The 27,426-nt window shown below is 33.9% G+C and overlaps 1 protein-coding gene across 21 annotated transcripts in view; it reads left to right on the top strand.

Moving 5' to 3' along the window:
* The first annotated feature begins 1,777 nt into the window (after positions 1–1,777).
* LOC147409827 (uncharacterized) overlaps positions 1,778–27,426 on the top strand; it is an 86,666-nt gene continuing 61,017 nt past the window's right edge. The window contains exons 1-13 of one of the 21 annotated variants that reach the window (XR_015175418.1): positions 1,778–1,893; positions 2,157–2,266; positions 5,577–5,673; positions 7,764–7,838; positions 7,930–8,064; positions 8,959–9,033; positions 9,125–9,259; positions 10,154–10,228; positions 10,320–10,364; positions 14,006–14,080; positions 16,344–16,499; positions 16,859–16,933; positions 18,815–19,366. Coding sequence is in view for 9 of the 21 variants with exons in the window: in XM_086431896.1 (XP_086288022.1) it covers positions 11,917–12,537 (621 nt within the window). In the remaining 12 variants the exon portion in view is untranslated. The other 20 variants (XR_015175417.1, XR_015175416.1, XR_015175419.1 and 17 more) reach the window with 20 other exon arrangements.

Below are 27,426 nucleotides of genomic sequence, written 5' to 3'. Positions count from 1 at the left end.
TCTAAGGCCTCAAAGACTACGGAAATGACCATGGGAAGACCCATTAATGAGAATGGAAAAATACGGAGACGAAATACATTCTTGAACCCAATTAAACTAGATGTCATCACATCCAATCTGAATAAGAATATTCTCAAGGAATTCCCACCTAACTTCATCAGAACCATTTTTTAAATTGATTTTGATTGTTAAAAAAAAAGAAGCAAGAGTAGAATTAAGGTGGGAATTATGGACTAGTTCATAAGTTAGTAAGATAATAACAGAGATGAGACAACCCTTAATAAAAAAAGATATTGACTCTAGCTGATAATGGAAGGAATATAATGAGCAAGACGATTAACCATAATTTTGGTGATGATTGTATAAATGAAGTTACACAAAGCAATTGGACGAAAATTTTCCAATCTATTTGCTCTAGGCTTTTTTGGGATGAGAGCTATAAGAGTAGAATTGAACCCTTTGAGAAATTTCCCACACTTAAAGAAGTTATGAACAACCTTATAGACATCCGGCTTTGCTAAATCCCATAAAGTCATGAAAAACTCTACACAAGACTCATCAGGGCTTGTGGACTTGTTATGAGGAGACACAAAAACAACATACTTTATTTCTTCTCTAATGACTAGCTTAGAAAGAGAATTAGATTGGTCTCTAGTTAATTTGAATTTAAAAGGAATATAAGGTAGGGTACTTGAGAAGAAGGGGAACATACATTTTCAAAATAATTTGTTGCCAACTCTCCAATGCGTCTGTCACCTATCAGAATAATACCCAATTCATCAATCATCTCAGTAAGGCCATTTTGAGCAATATTAAAATTAACAGCAACATAGACAAACATGGTATTATGATCCCCTTTGTGAAGTCATTGGACTCTCGATTTTTTCTTGATCATTGCTTCTTCTGTCCACAACTCTTCATTCAAGATGCAAGTAACTTCCTTTTCTTGGGTATCAAGCACATCATTTAGAGGGTAAGATTGAATTTTGTTTTGGATCTCAGAAAGGTGGTTGTAATGACAAAAAATTTTACTCATTTCTCGAGGAGAATTTTGAAGTTATGACTTTGTAAAATTTTAGTTTATATTATGTTTAGAAGTATGGATACAAATTTACAAACTTTTGAGAAAATTTGATATCACCCATAAATTCAAAAGAATTGAAAAACATACTTTAGTTTGTAAGTATGCCTTAATCAGAGGTCGAACAAAAAAATTATGAAATCCTTGAAATTCGTGTCAAGTTTATACCCAAAAGAAAAAATAATTTTTTGAGCTAGAATTTGTTAAATCCCATCACACCATTAGGTTCTTATTTAAAAATTGCCCAAAATGGACAAAAACTTTTCGAAAATTGGTGCGAGAGACGTAAATTTTTTAAACGAAATGTTTTTTACATCGTTAGGTCTCTATAAATACCAAACCTATTAAAAATTTACAGAGTTTTAAATCTCTTTTCTGGACTAAAATCCTAATCCTAGCCTCGCTAGAGGTAAAAGTTCCTACTTAGAGACCGTAGAATGGGATTCAAGGATTGACTATGTAAAAGTTGAGGTGCTGATAGCAGCTCTCTAATTTAATCGACTAATTTTTATTCAAAAATTAATTAATAATTAATTATCTTTTAAATGAGAGAGAGAGAGAAGCGAGAGATTTTAAAATTAGTTTCAAAATTTAATTAAAAATTAGTTTCAAAATTTAATTAAAAATTGTTGCAAACCGAGATGACTCACTTGAGTCATACCCTAGGCCTACACCAAACACCTCAGACGACTCTAACCTAACTTCCTTCAAAACCATTAGGTTCTGTTGAAGCTTCTCATCTTACCGACAAACCCTAACTCAATCTCCATTAAAGACTCGGGCAACGATCGAGTGATTTTCCGTGGTGACTGGTGAGTCGTTTTTTCGTTCTAATCTATTGTCTTTCAATGTGATTGAAAGTCTGGTTGTTGTTTTGTTTAATCGAATGCTTTTTCTACTGTTTTCTAGTCTACATTGGTTTGTTCATGTGCTACCAATGAATCTTGAGCCTGATTTATCCTATCAAGTATTCAAATTAGGTTGAAAAAGTAGAACTTTCTTTAATTTTATTTTACTTTCTTTATTTACGTTTTCATTGTTGAAAGTGTGGTCTTTATTAAATTTTGTTTGCAAGGCAATTGAAGGATCTTCATAAAAGCCTTCAAGATGATAGAGGTTAATTGGATGTTCTGCACTGCAACCATGAGGTCATTGGTCCGATCCCAACTTATTGGCAAATCAAATGTAAGCAATTATTATTCCTTTGATTTAATTTAAGCTGTTTATATGACTTTGCTGGTGTTGTGGATGTTTTCTGAAAATCAGAGTATCTTGGTTAGGATTAATTTTAAAATATTCTTTTAGAAGTTTATTACTTGTAAAGAAGATTAATTTTGGTTGTTTGAGAGCTTGAAATAAAGTTAACTCATATCTTACTAAAATAAATTGTTATTATGGTGCTGATGCTTTTATAAATAACGTCTTGCATTCTTGAAAGAAAAAAGCTTTGTAATGATTCATAAAAAATAAATTTTCTCATATTTTACAACGAAAAGGAAATTTGCATGGAAAGAAGATCGAACGCTTTTATCCCTCCAAATATTTTTTTTTCAATATCCATCATAAGAACTTGAGCTGATGGATATCCCAATGTTTTGGCGGTTCCGATTTCAATTCTATGTATTTTAAAACCAAAACCAAAAAAGGTATGATGATTACTGTTTTAGATATCGATCTTAGGGGCCAAATTGGAATCGACTCATTCTCACTCCTAGCTACAGCCTATCATCTAATGGTTTCCTCTAGTACCCAACGTCGGTAGTGCCATCTCTCACCATTTAATTTAATTAAAGAAAGTAAGACTTTTCTAGCGTCAACCCCGGTTTGTTAGAGATCGGTTTTGATCTTCTAGAAATTAACACAGTTTTTCTTAGGGAAATTTTTTTATTAGAATCCCTAACATCTCAACGCTCGTGTTGATAGAGTAGGGGTGTCAATGGGTCAGTTCCATGTATACCCAGAACCGGATTAGAACTTGAACATTGGTTTTGATTTCGATTCCAGGTATGGGATCCTTGGAACCAGAACCGACGCAACAAATATTGGGTATTCTTTAAGTACAAATATAATAATTTGACTTAATTACTAAGGTTTATTTTGCTCAAATGGATTACCACATTAGCAATCCAACACAGATAAAAAAAATTAAAATTTTAATATTTTTGGTCTTGCTCCAAGATTTTAAGAATGGATGGCTACCAAACTTCTAACTTTCTAAAAGTTCAACATTGAAAAATAACTTTTTTTGAATTTCTTTTTCAATGTTCATTGAAATTTTCTCTACAACCCTAGATCATCGGATCTTGTTTTTTGATGTTTAGAAAGTAGAAAGGGTTGAGACTTGAGAATTAAGTTACTTGTTTGAGAAAATAGTGAATATTTAAATAATTCTACTACTAAATAATAAATATAAACATCCTCTTAAATAATTTTAAAAAAATAAAAATACTCTATTTACTTGTTTACCCGATGGGTACTACTAGATGGAGACCCGATTCTTAATGGGTCCTTAAAATGACTACCTCATAGTTGACCCAAAAATTAGTTGGGTCTCTCATAGTGCACCCAAAATCGATCAAATAAATAACCTAATTTTACAACAATGCTGTCATTTAACATAACTTGAAGGTATTTTGTAATTATAGTGCTAACCCTTTTCATTATAAAGTATGGATAAGTGTATCTAAACTAATATAGAAACATTGTTGTCATACTTGACCTTCAAGCAATCTTTTCATTTTTTTCCCACCCATAACTAATTTATAATGTGTCGCGTCATTAAAGGCACTTATAATTTTAGAAATTAATTAATGTTGATTTACATAAACAATATCACCCTTCTCTCAGTAAGGATGATGTTCAATGTTATTTGGAAATTCTTATAGGATTGATGCATCAAGCTTACAAACTCACTTTTGATGCAAGGTTCTCCTATGAGAAGCTAGGTGAAAATCAGTGAATGACACATCATTAGAAGAATAAATTTTCTTTATTCTTTTATATCAAAAAGTTTGATGCATTAATGTCTTGTGAAATACTTTCTAGGTCCTCCAATCGTACTGAGGTATCTATAGTGGACCTATATATTAACATTCAAGTAGATTAGTGATATCTTTAGTGGGCCCATTCATAAATATCTCACCATTGTTTTCTAATTGATGACTTACCCTATGCCATTTATAATTGTTGGAAGATTAAACAAAACTAACATATGAGCCCTCATTTTCAACCTTCAAGCTTTTGATATTTCTTAAACAATTCTCTAATCGTTAAGTTTTTTTTTTAACCTGTAGGATAAATCATTTTGAACCCATTCAATACTCATCATCTTCAACCATTTGAAAAAACAGGGTTATCTCAAGTACTCACAAAAATATTTGAACACCATGTTTTTTCCCTTTTATATCAAAGTGTGAAGCACAATTCTGAACTTTTGACAGTCAACAAATTATATAAAAATATATGGTTATTATTTTTTAACGGAAGTGTTTGAATGCTGATCCTTTTATGCCCTTTATATTTTAATTGTCGCCACTGTCACCGACAGCCCAACTACGACAATCGTCATAGTGCAATCATTGCAACTACCACCCCCATTATTATCGTTATCTTCGATGTTGTTGTCACCGTCCCATTTTAATCTTAGTCACATGAAAATCACCACCACTATAGAACCTAGCAGCCATAATAAACGTAAGAGATAATTCTCAGCCAGATACTAAAATTTTACTAATAATTTGAATAATATAAATTACATCTTTAACTTACATCTTCAAACTTATAATGACTTTACCTTTTTACTATTAATGCACTTACTGAAAATTGAAAAACGTTTTCAAAATAGTGAAACTTTCTAAAAACGGTAAAAGATTAAATATTTTTAAGACTTCTTTAAATGGTAAAAATGTAATTTACCAAAGAAGCATAAATAATATAGAGTTTGTGAACTCCTCAAACCCATGCGATCTTGAAGTTTAATAATAAAGACATTATGACCGGGTAGTTATCTAAACTGGCATTGCACAATATTGTATTATAGCATTTGAGCAACAAATATATAAAAAGCTAAAAACAGATTTTATACCTTGAGGCTCAAGTTCGGCGCATCATGTGACGCATAATGATGCATGGATCAAGTACAGGAACAAAGAAATAGGCTGCTTCTTCACCATTTAATGTTCGATTGGGGCTAGTATAAAGTAAAGAAATCATTATCAAAACAAATCAAAAGTGACACCATTATCAGTCCAACTTAAACAAAGAAACCTCTTCGGCATATCTGCTATCAAGTGGCATAATAGCTCATGGAGGAGCTTCTGTTTCATGCTTAGCTGATTAATGTTACTTCTTTTTATTTTTGGCTTTGTATATTGGTTACACATTCCGATGTATATGAGAAAGAAGCATTTCTAGCATTAGTGGTGTCATGGAACAAGTTGTGTTTCACACTTAACTAATTGACTTTGTTGCTTCTTTTGTTATTTGCTACTTGCAGTTACCTCCGCCTCAGCTTGAGAATGCTTTGAATAGACATGCTAACCTTAGAGGTTTACATGTTGGTTATGCCAGCCAGCAAGATCTCCACTAACGAGGTAATTATTTTACCATTGTATTTTCTAATAATCCATCCAAGTTTCTATAGTGTATAGGGATACTATCTATATTGAACTTAGGATCAATGCAAACTTTTATAACGAGAAGTAATTTCTGAAACAACATTCCATGGTTAAACCTTTTTTGGTGCTATTTGATCAAAGCTAAAACAAACCAGCTAAAGGTCAAGGGATGAAATTAGGACCTTAAGTTTCTGTTCTGAATTAAGTTCAATGTGAACTGGTTAATCCTCTTTAACACCATCTGTTGTTAAATCTAGGGAGGCAAATATAATTTTCTAGATAAAGAGGGATGTGAGTGATTATCCTCTAGCCTCTCTGAACCCATGTGAGCATGGTGTCAAAACTAGTATGAGACCAAGACATATCGCTTGAGCGTCTCGATATCAAGCATGGATGAGATGGATGAACAAGTCAACGTATTAGACGAGATTTAAAACCCCACGTTCATTTTTCTCATTGTTGAATGAGACGTCTCAAACATATCGGAAAACTCGTCTGAGACAACTTGGTATTAGGAATGGACGAAATGACACGTGAAACCGAGTTTTAAGACCATGCATGTGAGTGGTTATCCTATATGAATTTCCCCAATCTACCCGATAATTGAATTTTTGAACAATTAGATGAGATAATGTTTGAAAAAAAAAATCCAAATTATCAAATTATTCCTTAGTTATGAACTTGTGTAATTTTCAATTAGGGTGATTCGATGGCCTTGTATTCTTATGTTTCTAAATTTTTATTAATATTCTGACATTAGATCTCGTCTGGCGTGAGATTTCTAGGTCAATAACTTAATCAATGTGCTATTAGGAAATGTTGAGTTGTTTCAACATAATTGAAGTTACCCTGATACCTCAATTGGGATTCGGTACTAGTCCCATTGTGGAAAATCTAGAGCTAAGGCAATAGTTCGATGCAAACTTTGGTACTGGATTGTTTTCACTTTAGTTGTGAAATTTTTTCCTTTTGGTTTAGGGTCTCTTTGCATGGTAGTGGCAAAGTTAGGTTGAAAAAGTAGATTGTTGATAGTTAAAATATATTTTAACTAACAATTTGGTTTCTTAATAGTTCTTCAATTACCTTTATGAAAAAAACAAATCTCCTTTTCTTTTTCTTTTTTTTTTTCAGAAAAATCCTTGGTGATTGGAAACAAACAGTGTTAAATGGTCTTTTGATGGTACACAGTGCTAATGTTATTTTTCAAAATAATAAATTATATATGGATGTCAATTTCAAGTTTCTTTACTTTCTTATTTAATTTTTCACTGTTGACAGTATGATCTTTATTAAATTGTGCTTTTTGCCCAATAGAAGAATGTCCTAAAATTTTGGGGATAAAAGCTCTAACGACTATAGAGCTTAATTGGATAATTGGCATTGACTTCACCTTTGTACTGTACCAGAATTGTGCTTTTTATTGAGTTATTACTATATAATATAACTCAATAAAAATATCAATCTCTAAGAGACAAACATGTTTCCTTACTCTTGATCGAGCAGCCGATATTCTGTTTCTAGTCCTTTTATTTTGCCTAGGTGAAGCAACAATTGTTTTACTTGTTGGTTGTATGAGTTTCGTAAGGTTCTTTGGTCTTCTCCCAAGTTTTTATGCACTGTTGGAGCATGGTGTGGCTTTGAAGCTTCGAATCTAAACTTGACGTGTGATGAGAAATTAATCAGATAAAATGAAGTAAGCAAACAAATGAACATGGTTTGAAGTGAAATTTTCATAATATTTCTAATTTTAACTATTTTTTCAACATGTTAAGAGTCATTATTGTATTCAAAATCTATAAAGTCTTCTTCTAAGTACCTCTTTTAACCTGACACGCTTTGGCTCTGACAGAACGAAACTATAAAGAAGTCTATTGTTCCTATTTTGTAGCATTAACATCAGCGATGCAGCAATCCCTCGTTGCATGAGTTTTCAGCATGTTGGATTATTGTATTCATGACATACCAGTTATTTAAAAGCCATGTACCCATGATCTGCAAGTTGTTTTACCATTTATCTATACAATGTTACTCACTATATATGTATTATGTTTATCTATTTATTGTAGGCCCACAATGCTCAACAAGTTATTGAAATTGACGAACTCAAGAAGGGGAATTAAATTCTGAGGAAAATGTTAGAGGTAATTTTACCTCCCTTAAATCCTTCGTTTTAGAGAACTAGTATTGGCACATCAGTTTTATGATGTTTTTTGAATTTTATTTTCTGTTAAGGTGGTTCTGGCTTAGCTGGAGATGATGATGCCTGTGGCTTTGGTGGTACAATGTCTGCTCATATAGAGTCATCATACATGATCAGTCTGCGTGATTTGGATATGAAGCATGTTAAAGATTTCACATTTGTACATGGTGAGGATGACTTATTTTTCATGTTAAAGATTTCACATTTGATTTTTCCCTTTTTGCGCTTGGAAGTGGTGGTGTTGAAAAATTTCTCCAATGAGGAACTTGGAAGTGAAAGTGAAACGTAAGTTGTTTGCGATCAGGGAGGTATGGATTCAGAACATAAAAGGTGTGGAGATTAAAAAGAAAGGTAAAAGGTTTGAATCGTGTATTCAACTCAGGGAGGACGACGCTGTTTGGGTCTCGAACCAATTGGACTTAGCAAGAGGTTCATTGAATTCCTCCAGGGCTAAGTATGCTAAGAGACAAACATGTTTCCTTACTCTTGATCGAGCAGCCGATATTCTGTTTCTAGTCCTTTTATTTTGCCTAGGTGAAGCAACAAATTGTTATACTTGTTGGTTGTATGAGTTTCGTAAGGTTCTTTGGTCTTCTCCCAAGTTTTTATGCACTGTTGGAGCATGGTGTGGCTTTGAAGCTTCGAATCTAAACTTGACGTGTGATGAGAAATTAATCAGATAAAATGAAGTAAGCAAACAAATGAACATGGTTTGAAGTGAAATTTTCATAATATTTTTAATTTATCTATTTTTTCAACATGTTAAGAGTCATTATTGTATTCAAAATCTATAAAGTCTTCTTCTAAGTACCTCTTTTAACCTGACACGCTTTGGCTCTGACAGAACGAAACTATAAAGAAGTCTATTGTTCCTATTTTGTAGCATTAACATCAGCGATGCAGCAATCCCTCGTTGCATGAGTTTTCAGCATGTTGGATTATTGTATTCATGACATACCAGTTATTTAAAAGCCATGTACCCATGATCTGCAAGTTGTTTTACCATTTATCTATACAATGTTACTCACTATATATGTATTATGTTTATCTATTTATTGTAGGCCCACAATGCTCAACAAGTTATTGAAATTGACGAACTCAAGAAGGGGAATTAAATTCTGAGGAAAATGTTAGAGGTAATTTTACCTCCCTTAAATCCTTCGTTTTAGAGAACTAGTATTGGCACATCAGTTTTATGATGTTTTTTGAATTTTATTTTCTGTTAAGGTGGTTCTGGCTTAGCTGGAGATGATGATGCCTGTGGCTTTGGTGGTACAATGTCTGCTCATATAGAGTCATCATACATGATCAGTCTGCGTGATTTGGATATGAAGCATGTTAAAGATTTCACATTTGTACATGGTGAGGATGACTTATTTTTCATGTTAAAGATTTCACATTTGATTTTTCCCTTTTTGCGCTTGGAAGTGGTGGTGTTGAAAAATTTCTCCAATGAGGAACTTGGAAGTGAAAGTGAAACGTAAGTTGTTTGCGATCAGGGAGGTATGGATTCAGAACATAAAAGGTGTGGAGATTAAAAAGAAAGGTAAAAGGTTTGAATCGTGTATTCAACTCAGGGAGGACGACGCTGTTTGGGTCTCGAACCAATTGGACTTAGCAAGAGGTTCATTGAATTCCTCCAGGGCTAAGTATGCTAAGAGACAAACATGTTTCCTTACTCTTGATCGAGCAGCCGATATTCTGTTTCTAGTCCTTTTATTTTGCCTAGGTGAAGCAACAAATTGTTATACTTGTTGGTTGTATGAGTTTCGTAAGGTTCTTTGGTCTTCTCCCAAGTTTTTATGCACTGTTGGAGCATGGTGTGGCTTTGAAGCTTCGAATCTAAACTTGACGTGTGATGAGAAATTAATCAGATAAAATGAAGTAAGCAAACAAATGAACATGGTTTGAAGTGAAATTTTCATAATATTTTTAATTTATCTATTTTTTCAACATGTTAAGAGTCATTATTGTATTCAAAATCTATAAAGTCTTCTTCTAAGTACCTCTTTTAACCTGACACGCTTTGGCTCTGACAGAACGAAACTATAAAGAAGTCTATTGTTCCTATTTTGTAGCATTAACATCAGCGATGCAGCAATCCCTCGTTGCATGAGTTTTCAGCATGTTGGATTATTGTATTCATGACATACCAGTTATTTAAAAGCCATGTACCCATGATCTGCAAGTTGTTTTACCATTTATCTATACAATGTTACTCACTATATATGTATTATGTTTATCTATTTATTGTAGGCCCACAATGCTCAACAAGTTATTGAAATTGACGAACTCAAGAAGGGGAATTAAATTCTGAGGAAAATGTTAGAGGTAATTTTACCTCCCTTAAATCCTTCGTTTTAGAGAACTAGTATTGGCACATCAGTTTTATGATGTTTTTTGAATTTTATTTTCTGTTAAGGTGGTTCTGGCTTAGCTGGAGATGATGATGCCTGTGGCTCTGGAGGTACAATGTCTGCTCATATAGAGTCATCATACATGATCAGTCTGCGTGATTTGGATATGAAGCATGTTAAAGATTTCACATTTGTACATGGTGAGGATGACTGATTTTTCATGTTAAAGATTTCACATTTGATTTTTCCCTTTTTGCGCTTGGAAGTGGTGGTGTTGAAAAATTTCTCCAATGAGGAACTTGGAAGTGAAAGTGAAACGTAAGTTGTTTGCGATCAGGGAGGTATGGATTCAGAACATAAAAGGTGTGGAGATTAAAAGAAAGGTAAAAGGTTTGAATCGTGTATTCAACTCAGGGAGGACGACGCTGTTTGGGTCTCGAACCAATTGGACTTAGCAAGAGGTTCATTGAATTCCTCCAGGGCAAAGTGTGCTAAGGATGGTAGGATCTTCTTCGTTCAAGGAGAGCAAAACAGCTACGGAAAGTTCTTGAAACTTCAACAATTTTCAGCAAACGCTCGCTGGCGAGCTATTGTGTTTTTGGAAGGACCGGGTGGCAATGGATGGGGAGAAGTTGACCTTGCCCTAAAGATGTTGTCAAAATCAGAAGAGGGGATGGAAGTTCTATTGGAGGGAGGTGTGGGGGTAGGCAGTTCGTGGGCGGAGGTTGTTCGCAACCCACAGACCGCCAAGATGAAGGCTACAGATAGTTCAAGTGCGGAAGTGAGGTTTAATTTTTGGGGGAAACAAACAAAAAATACTGGTAAAGTCTTTGGAAAATGAAGATGGGCTTTTATTTGCAAAGCAAGCTCTCGGGTTGCAGATTGGGAAGGTTTCTTAACAGACTTCAAACGAGGCATTAAGCAACCACAGGAAATCAAACTGTTGTATTGGGAACACCTTTCTTATATTTTGATATTGGGGAACATATCAGATTTCCTGATGGTAAATCCCAGGAGAATAGTCAAGGTGGGTGAAACGTCCTTCCATTTATGACCTTGGTTTGCTGATTGTAACGCCTTAAAATTAGAATGGAAGGTTGGGGGTTCCTGGGCTCACATTAGAGGACTTCCTTTCCACTTATGGGGTAGTTTTACTTTCAAAAAGATCGGCGACCAGTTGGGTAGCCTTGTGGAAGTAGAATCGACTATGCTTCATTGCGCGAGGTTGGATAGTGTGAAACTGAAAGTCGGATGCTCTACATGGAGGATGCCACGTGAGCTCCATCTCTGGGTGGACGGATGCAGATACGCATTAGGGGTCGAAGTGGTAGTTGCTGAATTTGAGGGGAAAGGATGATGGAGGAGGATGTAAGTAAGGGAAATAGAAACCCAGTCGAGACAGGCATCCTTGTGGAGGAGACATGGCTGCAGGAGAAAAGAGCGAGAATGAGCAACGAACTTGAAGTTAACAATTCTATCTGTGAAGTAACAAGCCCGGGGGAAGAAAGCGTATTAGAGAAGCATCCAATTACCTTGTTGAAGTTTTGTCCTGACAGCAATATATGTGGCAAGCGTATTACAGGCGGAAAACCACGTTGATGGGAGAAGTCCCAGTTTCGTACGGTAAAGCTACTATGTAAGGCAGCTAGAAATTTGACATATATGAAGTGGTTACGCAAGGTAGGGGCATTGGATAAGAAAAGGGCCAAAAGGTCAGACTTGGGGGCTATGAATTCAGGGGCCCATGCTAGTGATGAGGGGCCTCATGTTAGTGCATGCCAAAATACGGAGATTGTTGGGCTGGACCGTGAGCTTCAAGTCGGTGCTGAAGGGTCCTCAGACAGTATAATCCAAGATCAAGAGGTGGATGGGCTGAACAGTGAGAATCACCATGTCAATATTGGACTGGATATTGGGCTTCATATCATATCAGAGAATCGGGCTAAAGTTGGGCTGGATAGCGAGGCCCATGCAGTAGGGCTGGACAGTGTTGGGTTGATAGTTTATAGCCCAGTATCAGGGTTCGGAGACCCATCCACGAACATGAATAGTAAGCCCAAGGATAAGTCCGATCTGGCTGGAGATAAACAGGCTGGGCTAAAGAAGTTGCATGGGCAGAGAACCAAGAAGGCCCGTCTTTTAGTTTCTCATTACAAAGCAAGGAGGATGAGACTTCGAAACAGAAGAGGCGAGAAGGCAGGTCTGTTTGAGAGTTCGACAAACTTGAGGTCGATAGAAAGCGAGGTAGAGAGGAGTAACAAGAATTTACAGGAGCGGGGTTAGGGAACTATGAGTTGCAAAGGCTTCATTACCGAAGGGAGACCGAGTACAACGGGTAGGGAGGTAAGTGCGTTTGGACGAAATTTTCTTGTAGAAGGAGTTCTAGGCACAGAAGCTCAAAGTTACCGTTGTTCTGCCGTTCAAGGTCCATTTAAGGCTAGGTTATCACCTACGATGTGGGGTTTGGGCATAGGGGTAGAGGGGAATATCCTTTTTGTCTTGACAAAGGATTCAGGAGAATCGTGGGTTCCTTGGACCCTGTTTTCCTCGACTCCTTTGGGTGGTTTCAGTGGGGCAGAGAGTAGGTGTGGTGAAAGGATATCTTGTAGGAGGGTAGATTATTTGGAATATCAACAAGACCTTTTGTGAGAATATCGACTGAGAGGGACAAAAGACTCTTACTTGAACCTGATCATGAGAAGGGAGATCTGAGACGATTGCAAGGACAAGGGAGTATATCGGCTGAAACAACGGCGATAGTAAGAGTAGGAATTGAAAGTAAAAAGCATCATAAGAATTTAGGGAATTTGACCGAACAGATCCTGGCTAACATTCTGGAAGTCGGATTGAAAGTAGGGATGTCCGTACGTAATGAGGGTAAGATGTCTCAATTACTCGTCAATGTGGTCATGAAAACTAGCAAGGGAGTGGAGGTTTGCATGCAGAAGGTGGTAGGACAATGGCATCTTTCAAGGGTGGCTCCCCCTGTTAGTGGGGAAATGGAGATGCTGTCAAGGAAGAGATTCCAGCTTAAATTCTCTAGGTTAAAAATTATGCGACATTTACCGAGATGTGAAAATTCGATTAAGGAAAGGAACAAAAGATTGAAAAAGGAGATTATTCAGTTAAAGAGATCGGTAGAGGAATTTCCAATCATAGCCACACAAGGGAAGAGGGTCGGAAGATGCTTAGCAGCTGTTGTCGATTAAAATCTTGTCGTGGAACATTAGGGGGCTGAATGTTGCTCCGAAAAGAGCAGCAATCAAAGCTATACTGCATCAACACAAACCTCACATAGGAGTTTTGCAAGAGTCAAAGTTAGATAAGGTGGACGATAGGGTGATCAAGGAGATTTGGGGTATTAATTTGGTTTGGTGGTACGCTCTGCCGTCTTGGGGGGCTTCGGGTTGTATCATTCTATTGTGGAACAGGAAGGCAGTGGTGGTGGAAGACAATCTCATTGGGGCTTTTTTGAAATCTATAAAGTCTTCCTCTAAGTGCCTCTTTGAACCTGCCACGCTTTTCCTCCGACAGAACGAAACTATAAAGAAGGGTATTGTTCCTAGTTTGTAGCATTAACATCAGGGATGCACCAATCCCTCACTGCATGAGTTTTAAGCATACTGAATTATTGTATTCATGACAAACCAGTTATTTAAAAGCCATGTACTCATCATCTGCAAGTTGTTTTACCATGTATCTATACAATGTTACTCATTATATATGTATTATGTTTATTTGTTTATTGTAGGCCCACAATGCTCAACAAGTTATTGAAATTGAAGAACTCAAGAAGGGGAGTGAAATTATGAGGTAAATGTTACAGGTAATTTTAGCTCCCTTTAATCCTTCTTTTTAGAGAACTAATATTGGCACACCAACTTTTACCATTAACATATCAATCAATGGAATTACATATCACAATTCATATAAATATATAGGAAAAAGGAATACATAAGAAAATAGAAGAAAAGAAAGAAGAGAGCAGATGTAACAGTAACAGACCTCTCATATTTTTCCTCATCACTCTCATAACCAATCTCTTTAGAACTTGAATAGTTTTTCTCACACAAGGAAAGGAAGAAGATTTATTCTTACTCTAGGATTTTCTAAATTTCAAATTAGGAAAGAAAATCCCCCAATCAACGGTTGATGAATGACTTCTTTTTTGTAATCCTTTTGTATAGACGATGAATTCAAATTAGGGGTGTCAATGGGTACCCGATTACCCGATGTACCCGAAATTGATTAATAGGTTTTTGGTCCATTGTGAGAGACCCAATTAATTTTCGGGTCGGTTATGGGTAGTAATTGCACTCACATGCTTACAGGTTGGTTTTTTTCCCTCATTTTAAATATTTTTAAAGATGAATAATGATGGAGTGACCTCAAGATTGTTTGCGATGACTTGAAAGTGTATGGGAACCATAGATGCTTTTCATCAAGATACGCTTGAAAAAGTATGTGGTTCCTATCTACTTTCACATCAAAATGTGTGAAATGAGGTACAATCTTGAGGTCACTCCAACTCAACTCTTTAAAGAGAGTATAGGGATACTATCTGTATTGAAGTTAGGATCAGTGCAAACTTTTATAATGAGAAATAGATCCTAAAACAACATTCAATGGTTAGACCTTGTTCAGTGCTATTTGGACCTTAAGTTTCCCTTCTGAAACCTAGATATGAACAAGCTAAAACAAACCAACTAAAGATCAAGGGATGAAATTAGGACCTTAAGTTTATGTTCTGAATTAAGTTCAATGTGAACTGGTTAATCCTCTTTAATACCCTCTGTTTTTCAATTTAGGGAGGCAAATTTAATTTTCTAGATAAGGAGGGATTTGAGTGATTCTCCTCTAGCCTCTCTGAACCCATGTGAGCATGGTGTCAAAACTCGTCCGAGACCAAGACATATCGCCTGAGTCATCTCAGTATCAAGCATGAATGAGATGGACAAACAAGTCAATCTATTAGACAAGGTTTAAAACCCACATTCATTTTTCTCATTGTTGAACGAGACATCTCAAAAATATTGGAAAACTCGTCCAAGACAGCTCGATATTAGTCATGGACGAAATGAGACGTGAAACTGAGTTTTAAAATCATGCATGTGAGTGGTTATCCTATCTGAATTTGCCCGATCTACCCGATAATTGAATTTTTGAACAATTAGATGAGATAATGTTTGAAAAAAATATGCAAATTATCGAATTATTCCTTGGTCATGAAATTGTGGAATTTTCAATCATGTTGATTCGATGGCCTTATATTCATATGTTTCTAAATTTTTGTTAATATTCTGACATTATATCCTGTCTTGCGTGAGATTTCTAGGTCAATAACTGAATAAATGTGCTATCAGGAAATTTTGAGTTGTCTCAACATAACTGTGGTTAACCTCATGCTTGAATTGGGATTCGCACTAGTCCCATTGTGGAAAATCTAGAGCTAGGAAATAGTTTGATGCAAACTTTGGTGGTAGACTGTTTTCACTGTAGTTGTGAAATTTTTTTCCTATTGGTTTTGGGTCTCCTTGCATAATAGTGACGTAATTAGGTAGAAAAAGTAGATTGTTGATCGTTAAAATATATTTTAACCATCAATTTGGTTTTTTAATAGTTCTTCTCTTACCTTTTTTAAAAACAAATCTCCTTTTCTGTTATTATTATTATTTTTTCTTAAAGATCCTAGGTGATTGGAAACAAACAGTGTTAAATGGTCTTTTGATGGTACACAGTGCTAATTTTATTTTTCAAAATAATAAATTATATATGGACGTCAGTTTCAAGTTTCTTTAATTTCTTATTTACTTTTTCACTGTTGATAGTATGATCTTTATTAAATTGTGCTTTTTGCTCAATGGAAGGTTGTTTCAAAATTTTGGGGATACAAGTAGTGAAGACGATAGAGCTTAATTGGATAATTTGCATTGACTTCACCTTTGTACTGTCTCAGAATTGTGCTTTTTATTGGGCTATTACTATTAAATATAACTGAATAAAAATATCAATCTGTAAGAGACAAACATGTTTCCTTGCTCTTGATCGAGCAGCCGATATTCTACTTCTAATCCTTTTATTTTGCCTAGGTCAAGCAACAAATTGTTGTACTTGTTGGTTGTACAAGCTTTGTAAGGCTCTTTGGTTTTCTCCCAAGTTTCTATGTACTGGTGGAGACATGGTGTGGCTTTGAAGCTTCGAATCTAAACTTGACGTGAGACAAGAAATTAATCAGATAAAATGAAGTAAGCAAACAAATGAACATGGTTTGAAGTGAAATTTTCACAATATTTCTAATTTAAAATATTTTTTTGTACATGTTAAGAGTTATTATTGTATTCGAAATCTATAAAGTCTTCCTCTAAGTACCTCTTTGAATCTGACACACTTTTGCTCCGACAGAACGAAATTATAAAGAAGCCTATTGTTCCTATTTTGTAGCATTAACATCAGCCATGCACCAATCCCTCATTGCATGAGTTTTAAGCATGCTGAATTATTGTATTCATCACATTCCATGTACTCATGATCTATAAGTTGTTTTACCGTGTATCTAAACTATGTTACTCACTATATATGTATTAAGTTTATCAATTTATTGTAGGCCCACAATGCTCAACAAGTTATTGAAATTGACGAACTCAAGAAGGGGAATGAAATTCTGAGGAAAATGTTACAGGTAATTTTACCTCCCTTAAATCCTTTTTAGAGAACTAATATAGGCACTCCAACTTTTATCATTAACACATCAATCAATAGAATTACATATTACAATTAATATAAATATATTGGAAAAAAAGGGATACATAGGAAAATAGAAGAAAAGAAAAAGAGAGTAGATGTTACAGTAACAGACCTCTCATATTTTTCCTCATCACTCTCATAACCAATCTCTTTAGAACTTGAAGAGTTTTTCTCACATAAGGAAAGGAAGATGAGTTATTCTTACTTTGTGATTTTCAAAATTTCAAATTAGGAAAGAAAATTCCCAAATTAACAGTTGATGAATGACTTCTTTTTTGTAATCCTTTTTTATCGACGATGAAATTCAAATTAGGGGTGTCAATGGGTACCTGATTACCCGATGTACCTGAAACAGATTAATAGGTTTTGGGTCCACAGTGAGAGACCTGATTAATTTTCAAGTCGGTTATGGGTAGTTATTTTAGCGACCCATTATGAATTGGGTCTCCATCGGGTACTCATTAGGTAAATAGGGTATTTTAAAAAAATATATTTTAGAGTTTTTTTATATTTATTATTTAGTCGTATAATTAATTAATAGTAATTAATAATTATGGAGAGATATATCAATATTTAATATCTTTCCAAACAAATAACTTACTTCTCAAATCTCAACCCTTCATATTTTCTAAACGTCTATGCATATTCCCTTCTCTCCTCAAATTTCAACTTTGGAGAACATAATTGCACTAACATGCTTACAAGTTAGTTTTTTTTTTTCCCCTCATTTTTAATATTTTTAAAGATGGATAATGATGGAGTAACCTCAAGATTGTTCGCGATGACCTGAAAGTGTATGGGAACCCTAGATGCTTTTCATCGAGATACGTTTGAAAAAGTATTTGTGGTTCCTATCCACTTTCACATTAATATTTGCGAAATGAGGTACAATCTTGAGGTCACTCCAACACAATTCTTTAAAGATTGAAACACACTGTTCAACATTCAAAGTGTATAAACAAATAGAAGAGTCTAACTAGCCTTACTAAGTTAGTAAGTATTTACTAAGGCTCTTTGGTCTCATCTTGTGACATAAATAAACATGATCAAATGATTTAGGGCTGTATAGGAAAATTTTCTTTGAACTTTGAAAAAAAATCATTTAAAAAAAGTTATTTTTCACTCTTAAAAATTTTAAAACGTTTAGTGAAACAATATAAACAAATAGAAGAGTCTAACTAGCCTTACTAAGCTAGTTAGTAAGGATTTTACCCTTACTAAGACTCCTTGGTCTTATCTTGCAACAATAAAACACGATCCGATGATTTAGGGTTGTAGAGGACAACTTCTATGAACTTCGAATATAAAAACATGTTCAAAAAAAGTTATTTTTGACTGTTGAATTTTGAAAAGTTAGGTGTAAGTTCTGTAGCCATCCATTCTCAACCTTGGATCAAGCCCAAAATATATATTTTTTTTGAATTTTTTATAAATGAGTTTTTGGATGAAATTTAGAGGGCTGTGGTATTGGATTTTACTAATGTGGTAATCCATTTGAGCAAAATAACCCTTAGAAATCAAGTCCAATTATTATTTTTATATTAATGGGTACCCAATGGGTATCGGGTATTTGATGGGTTGGTTATGGTTCCAAGGATCTCATACTCGGAACCGAAACCAATGTTCAAGTTCGGGTCTGATTTCGGGTATACATGGAACCGACCCAAACCCGACTCATTGACACTCCTAATTCAAATGATGTATGGACACTATTTTTGGTACATGTTTTATGTATTGAGGGTCTTTAAATCCCTTTTTTTAATGAAATCTAGTCTTTTTGTCATTATAAATGTAAGTGGCAAACTATCTTTTGCAGTGACTAGCCGAAGTTGGCATGGAAGGAAACTAGGATTATGGGTTGATCAAACCCCTAAGGTCATATGTCTGATCCCAACTTGTTTGCAAATAGAAGGGCAGCCGTTACCTCATGTGATAAAACTCATTTCTCTTAAGGGAAAGAAAAGAAAAATGCTAGAAGAGAAGGAAAGTATAAACAAGGATCATTTGTGACCAAGAAGGAAATAGTTTTCATGTGAGTATCTGGTTTCTGGTTTACTAGAAGGAAAAAGTTCTGTCTTTTGTGACCAAGAGGGTTGAAGATCAAGCTACTGGGTTTGCTTTATTGAGAAGAAGTTATTTATTTTTTTATTTTCTGTAAAATACTGTGTTAAGTACAAAACCCTCACTTTACTACACCTTTTTTTATTTCCCTCTCTTGGGCTTATGTACAAAACACATTTGATAGTTGTACTGTTTATCATCCATCACAGTTTTACAATGTTTGAAAAAAAATCCAAATTACCTAATTTTTCTTTGGTTCTAAAAATTTGGAATTATCAATGAAGTTGATTCGATGGCCTGATAGTCACATGTTTCTAAATTTTTTGTTAATATTCTGACATTACATCCAGCCTTGTGTGAGATTTCTGGGTCAATAAATGAATCGATGTGCTATTAGAAATTGTTGAGTTGTCTCGACATGAATGTAGGTACCCTCACACCATAATCAGGATTCGGGACCAGTCCCATTGTGGAAAATCTTGAGTTAAGGCGATAGTTTGATGCAAAATTAGTTTGAAAAAATAGATTGTTGACCATTAAAATTTATTTTAAGTAAGGATTTGGTTTTCTAGTAGCTCTTTTTTTACCTTTATTCATCACAAAAAATCTCTTTTTTATTCTTATAAATCCTAGGTGATTGGAAACAAATAGTGCTAAATGGTTTGTCGATGGTACACATTGCGAATTTTATCTTTAAAAATAATTAATTAGATTTGGGCATCAGTTTCAAGTTTCTTTTTTGTCTAATTTTCTTTTTCACTGCTAAAAGTATGATCTTTATTATATTGTGCTTGTATCTCAATTAAAGGATTCCCAACATTATTGAATAATCTGCACTGCAACCATGAGGTCATACATGGGTAAGCTACATAAGGGCGAGTGGGTGCTCATTGTTAAGTTTCTAATCGTTAACTGTGGGTCTTACAAATCTCCATAAATTGTATACCCCAACTCTCTTTGTCTTTCTCTATGTCCTTCACCTCATAAGTCATAACCATCTCTCCCTATCAGACTTATGCTTATTATAGATCCCTTCTTATGCCAATCACTTCTAAGAAGTTTGGTTCCATTGATCTCATTTATGGGAAAGAGATTGGCAATGACAGTGGAAGATTTTTCTCAAGTGTCTATCTGAAAGGGAAATCAGATAATTTTGTTGCTGCCAATTCCAGTGGAAGTAAAAATTTACCTCCCTTAAATCCTTCTTTTTAGAGAACTAATATTGGCACACCAACTTATTCCATTAACACATCAATCAATTGAATTACATATCACAAGTCATATAAATATATACGAAAAAACAGATACATAGGAAAATAGCAGAAAAGAAAAAGAGAGCAGATTTAGCAGTAACAGACCTCTCATATTTTTCCTCATCACTCTCATAACCAATCTCTTTAGAACTTAAAGAGTTTTTCTCACACAAGGAAGGAAAGGAAGAAGAGTTATGCTTAATCTAGGATTTTCTAAATTTCAAATTAGGAAAGAAAATCCCCCAATCAACGGTTGATGAATGACTTCTTTTTTGTAGTCATTTTTTATAGACGATGCAATTCAAATTAGGGGTGTCAATGGGTACCTGATTTCCCGATGTACCTGAAATAGATTAATAGGTTTTGGGTCCATTGTGAGAGACCTTATGGGTAGTAATTTTAAGGACCCATTAAGAATCAAGTTTCCATTGGGTACTCATTGGGTAAATAAGGTTTTTTCTTAATTTTTTCTTTTAAAAAGTATGTTTATATTTATTTTTTAGTAGTATAATTAATTAATAGTAATTAATAATTATGGAGTGATATTTTAATATTTAATATCTTATCAGACAAATAACTTACTTCACAAGTCTCAACCCTTCATATTTTATATACCTCTATGCATATTCCCTTCTCTCCTCCTCAAATTTCAACTTTGAAGAACATAATTGCGCTCACATGCTTACAGATTTTTTTTTTCTTTTCTTTTCCTCATTTTTAATATTTTTAAAGATGAATAATGATGGAGTGACCTCAAGATTATTCGCGATGACTTGAAAGTGTATGGGATGTTAGCTTCCGATTCTTACGGATATATCTAAAAAACCAAAACCCCTCTTTTTCGTAGTTATTTAGTGGCTCACAGTGTCTTCAACCATCACGTTTCCTGACATTAAGAAACATGACCCATGAATCTATCACGTTGTGACATTCAACCAAGACGTGGACAAGTGCTTGATGGAAGCCTCGATCAAATCCGGTTATTTAAGTTTCGTTTGGTCCCCAAAACTCAAACACTCAATCTCCTTCAGTCTACACCATCTAATGTGAGTGGATCTGATTTTGGAAGTATTAACCGAGACAGAAAAAACAAGGACAAAAGTACATACGAGTCAATGGTTGGAGGTATGTATTTTATACAGATTTTTGGGCATTTTTCAGATTTCAATTCTTAGATTTATTTTCGTATTTATTTTGAGAATCGATTTTCAGATTCAGATCATTGATTTACATTTGGTATCAAAGCTACAAAATCTCTGCCTTGATATTTTTATTTTTTATTTTTTATGCATCTGAATATATATATATAATCTCTGCCTTGATATTTTTATTTTTTATTTTTTATGCATCTGAATATATATATATATATATATATATATATATATATATATATATATATATATATATATAGGGAAATGTTCAGCACCCTAAGTTTTACCACACACTTTAACAAACGTTTTTTGTCCTACATGGGTTAGAAGTTTTGGAATGAGCTGATTTTTGGTGAGGATGATATCTATGATTAGAAGATCATCCTCCCCAAAAATCAGCCCATTCCGAAATGTTTAGCCCCATGTTTACACGTTGAAAAATCGTGGACCGTCCATTTTTTGTAAATCAATTTTGATGGGGTTAGAAGTTTTGGAATGAGCTGATTTTTGGTGAGGATGATCTCCTCACCATAGAGATCATCCTCACCAAAAATCAGCTCATTACGAAACTTCTAACCCATGTAAGACAAAACGCGTTTGTTAAAGTGTGTGGTAAAACTTAGGGTGCCGAACGGGACCCATATATATATATATATATATATATATATATATATAATTTTCTATTTTTGGTTGAAATTTTATTTTTAAAATTTGAGTTTGATGCATATTGGAGATAGAAATCATTGAGAAATTAGATTTCTAATTTCTATGTATTTTTTAAACAATCTTTTGGTGTTAAAATGATGATTTGGAGATCGATTTTGATTACTGGATTGCATTGGATCGAAATCGGATCAGCTGAAGGTTAAAGATGACTAATTTTATAAAATAAAATAAATAAATTCTAAAAATATTTAAGCATTTGTTTAGTACCATGCCTACTTTTTATTATTTATTTATTTATTTAATTTTACATATGATATTTAGTTTGTTTAATTATATGTAATTTATTCATATTTATATATATTTGCATGAATTAATTATTCTGTTTAAATTAATTATGCAAAATTTTGGATGAATATTTATGCTTGAAATTATAGGATTGATTATGCATAATAATGACATGTTAGTTTCAGTTAATTTTATGCAAAATAATATTTTAAGCATAAAAGAATAATGTTTAAGTGATCCATATAATTTTAGTTAATTGAAAAATAGCCACAGCATCTTTAATTGAATAAAATTATAATTAGGATCACATAAAGATTATTTAGACATCAATTGTAATTAATTATACTTAATATAATAAATTTAATCTCACATGAATTTTTATTATATTTATATAATTAATGAGGATAAAATATCAAATTATTCATAACTTACTCACAGGAATTATGAATTAATAATTTGATAGTTTTATCATAAAGTTTAATCTAAGATAGAATATATATCAAATTTATAATAATTATGTTCCTTTTATCGTTATAAATTAATTAAATAATTTGATAAATTCTATCATAAATATTGATTGAATCTTTTGAATTAAAAATTTAGCCCACGAGCAATTCTTGATCATTATATTCAATTTTTAAGTATGATTTACATTGGTAATATATGAAATTATTTAGGTATCAATTTTAACATAAATATGTAATTTTTAATTTATGCAGCTTGACAAACTGTGAATTTTTCTGATATCCGATATGATATTCCCGAATTAAAGGATGATAACTATAAAGTATGGAAAGAGAGAATTCTCTTTCACTTATGATGGATGGACATTGATTATCCTATTAGGAAAGACGATTCACTTGCAATTTTTGATACCAACTTTACAACGGACATTACGCTTTATAAAAAATGGGAGCGACCTAATTGTCTCAACGTAATATTCATTAAGACAAAAATCTCTGTTGGTATTTGTGGTTCTGTAGATCAGCATGATAATGTTCGGGATTTGCTGAAAGCCATTGATGATCAATTCATCACTTAAAACAAGGCATTTGCAAGTACCCTAATCATGAAGTTCTCATCCCTAAGGCTTACCAGTGTCAAAGGTATGTGCGACCACATCATGCATATGAGGGATATTGCGGTTCAATTAAATAATCTCGAGGTTGAAATGTCTAAGTTCTTTCTTGTGCATTATATTTTGAATACCTTTCCGGATCAATACGGACCCTTCAAAATCTCTTACAATACACATAAAGACAAATGGTCAATTAATGAACTCATGACCATGTGTGTTCAAGAGGAAGGGAGATTAATGATGGAATTGGGTGAGAGTACAATGCTGGCTACGCGAGAAAAATGCAAATCTTAGGCTAATCAAAAAGGGAAAGATAAAATACTTCTCCAAGTTGACATCAAGAAAAATTTCAAGTGTTTCTTTTGTAAAAAAATAGAACATGTGAAGAATGAATGTGCCAAATTTAATAAATGGCTTAATGACAAATGTAACTCAATCTCATTTATTTGTTATGAATCTAATATAGTTAATGTAAATATTAACACATGGTGGATTGATTCTAGAATAACAATTCACATTTCGAATTCCTTGCAGTGTTTGCAAAACCTAAGGAAACCAGTGGGAAGTGAGCAAAGCATCTTATCTGGAAACAAAATGGACTCACATGTGAAGGCTGTAGGGACATGCTGTTTAACTTTAAGTAGTGATTTTTTTTAGAATTAGAAAAGATCTTTTATGTTCCAAGTTTTTCTAGAAACTGATTTCAGTTTCAAGACTTCTACCTTTTGGATATTTCTTTCACTTTTTAGAAACATCATTTAGTTTATTTTATAAATCTGATTGTGTTGGGAATGGTATTTTGTCTGATGATCTTTACTGCATTAATTTACAAAATAATGCTACTTATAATGCTATACATATTCAAACTAGCACTAAAAGATGAGTTATTAATAAGGATTCCTCTTATGACACCGGAGATTAGGTCATATCTTCATAGAAAGAATTAAAAGATTAGTAAATGATGGGGTACTTAGTACTCTAGATTTTACTGATTTTGAGACTTGTGTAAACTGCATAAAGGGAAAGTAGACTAACAAGTCAAAGAAAGGTGTTAATAGGAGTTCGGTCATATTAGAAATCATACACACTGATATATGTAGTCCAGCCATGGACTCACATAGTCAGAAATACTTCATCTTCTTCATAAATGATTATTCACGATATATGTATCTTTACATGATTCATAACAAGAACGAAGCATTAGATGCCTTTAAAATCTTTAAGCCTGAAGTAGAGAAACAATGCGGCAAACAAATTAAGATCGTGAGATCAGATAGAGGTGGAGAATACTATGGTAGATACACAGAAAATAGATAAGCATCTAGGCCATTTGCAAAGTTTCTTCAAGAGCATGGGATTGTTACTCAATACACCATGCCTGGTTCACCGGATCAAAATGGTGTAGTAGAAAGAAGAAACCAAACATTATTAGACATGATGCGGAGTATGCTAAGCAACTCCAATCTTTTTAATTTCTTGTGGGCTGAAGCACTTAAGAGGGCAGCGTATATATTAAGCCGAGTTCTAATCAAGACTGTTCCTAAAATGCCATTTGAATTATGGAAAAGTTAGAAACCGAGTTTACGACATATGCACATTTGGGGATGTCCGTCTGAAATAAGAATTTATAATCTACAAGAAAAGAAGTTGGACCCAATGACCATTAGTGGGTATTTCATTGGATATGCTAAAAGGTCTAAAGGTTATAGATTTTTTTATCCATCTTGCAGTATTGGGATTGTGGAATCAAGAAATTCAAAGTTTCTTAAAATGACTTGATCAGAGGGAGCGATGAAATAAGGATTATAGGTTCTGAGAAGGACCATTCAGAGACTCAACCTTCTACTTCAGGTAATAGATTGGTTATTGTTCACAGCACCCTTCAAGTACAAACTTGTGTTGAACAGCCAATCATTGAAGTTCCACAAGTTGTTGACAACATTCCGGTAGATCAGATTGTTCAAGAGTTGCCCGAGACTTTTGAATAACAAGTTAAACCTCATACTTCCGAAGAAGATGATGGTACGACATTAAGAAGATTTTCTATAACTAAGAGATCAGCAATTCCTGATGATTATGTTGTGTATCTGCAAGAATCTAACTACAACATTGGAGCTGAAAATGATCCCAAATATTTTTCACAAGCCATGAGTTGTAAAGAATCAGAATTATGGTACAATGCCATGAAGGAAGAGATGAATTCTATGAGGAGTAACAAAGTCTGAAACATGGTTGAGTTGCTTAATAGTGCAAAAGTAATTGATTATAAATGGGTCTTTAAGACAAAGAAATACTCATTAGGCAACATTGAAAGATACAAGACAAGACTCGTTGCTAAGGGATTCACTCAAAAAGAAGGAATTGATTACATGGAGACATTTTCTCCTGTAACTAAGAAAGATTCCTTACGTGCTATTTTGGCATTAGTAGCCCATTTTGACTTGGAGTTACAACAAATGGATGTGAAAACAACGTTTCTTAATGGAGATCTAGAGGATGAAATTTACATGAAACAACTTGAAGGATTCCCCTCTAGTGATGGTGAGCAATTGGTTTGCAAGCTTAAGAAATTCATATATGATTTAAAACAAGTATTCCACGAATGATATTTAAAATTCCATAATGCAATTTCTTCATTTGGTTTTGTAGAAAATATTATGGATCAATGTATATACCAGAAGGTCAGTGAGAGTAAAATTTGTTTTCTTATTTTATATGTGGATAATATTTTGCTAGCAACCAATGATAAGGGTTTGGTGCATGAGGTGAAACAATTCCTTTTTAAAAACTTTGATATGAAATATATGGGTGAGGCATCTTATGTCATTAGCATTAAGATCCATAGAGACAGATTTCAAGGTATCTTAGGTCTGTCGCAGGAAACCTATATCAATAAGATTTTAGAAAGATTTCGGATGAAAGATTGTTCACCAAGTGTTGCTCCCATTGTGAAGGGTGATAGGTTCAATTTGAACCAATGCCTGAAGAACGATCTTGAAAGGGAACAAATGAAAAACATTCCATATGCTTCTACTATCGGAAGCCTAATGTATGCTCAAGTCTGCACAAGACCTGACATTGAATTTGTTATGGGAATATTTGGATGATATCAGAGTAATCCAGGTTTAGACCACTGGAGAGTTGCAAAGAAAGTAATGAGGTACCTTCAAGGAACTAAGAATTACATACTTATGTATAGACGGACGGACAATCTGGAAGTAATTGGTTACTCAGATTCGGACTTTGCTGGCTGTGTCGATTCACGCAAATCAACATCAAGTTACATTTTTATGATGGCCGATGGAGCTGTATCATGGAGAAGTGCCAAGCAAACCTTGACTGAATTTATCAAGTTGTTACCCATCAATCCTTAAGTGGGGATCCACGTCGTAAAATTCAAATTGATGCGTTTAATGTGTTGTTTAGCACACCTTTGTGGCATCCAAAAGACACCACAATCTAATGCCACAGAGGTTATAAAGTGCAAAATTCTAAGAATTTTGAATTTCTTTTCAAAAAAAGTCAATTTTCACCATTTGGCAGTTCGATTGCTATCAATTTTCTATACTACCATCAAGCTCAAAAAGGATTTTTTGTTTTTTTTTTTCAATAACTTTTGTTCTTTTGAATCTAAGTTTTTCAATGAAATCTAGAAGGATGTGAAGTTGGATTTCCAATTTGTTAATCCATGTGGGTCCAAATAAAGTAATTTTGTTCGGTAACTTGACAAAGTAAGGGAATTTTGTAATAAAATTGTGATGTCAGGTAAATCTCTCTAAAGATATCCTCATTAGACTTCCACATCCACTCAATCGGATCGGTTCTTTGTGGCAGACAGTAAATCTATATGCAATGAAAAGTCGTAATCTAATAGTTGATGCATTTTAGTGTGAATAGCTTTGGCATTATTGTAAATACATGTAACATAAAGAGA

This window comes from Akebia trifoliata, chromosome 2 (assembly GCF_017979445.1).
Source record: "Akebia trifoliata isolate Shusen 1 chromosome 2, ASM1797944v1, whole genome shotgun sequence".
Taxonomy (NCBI): domain Eukaryota; kingdom Viridiplantae; phylum Streptophyta; class Magnoliopsida; order Ranunculales; family Lardizabalaceae; genus Akebia; species Akebia trifoliata.
This window is presented reverse-complemented; position numbering and strand designations above follow the sequence as displayed.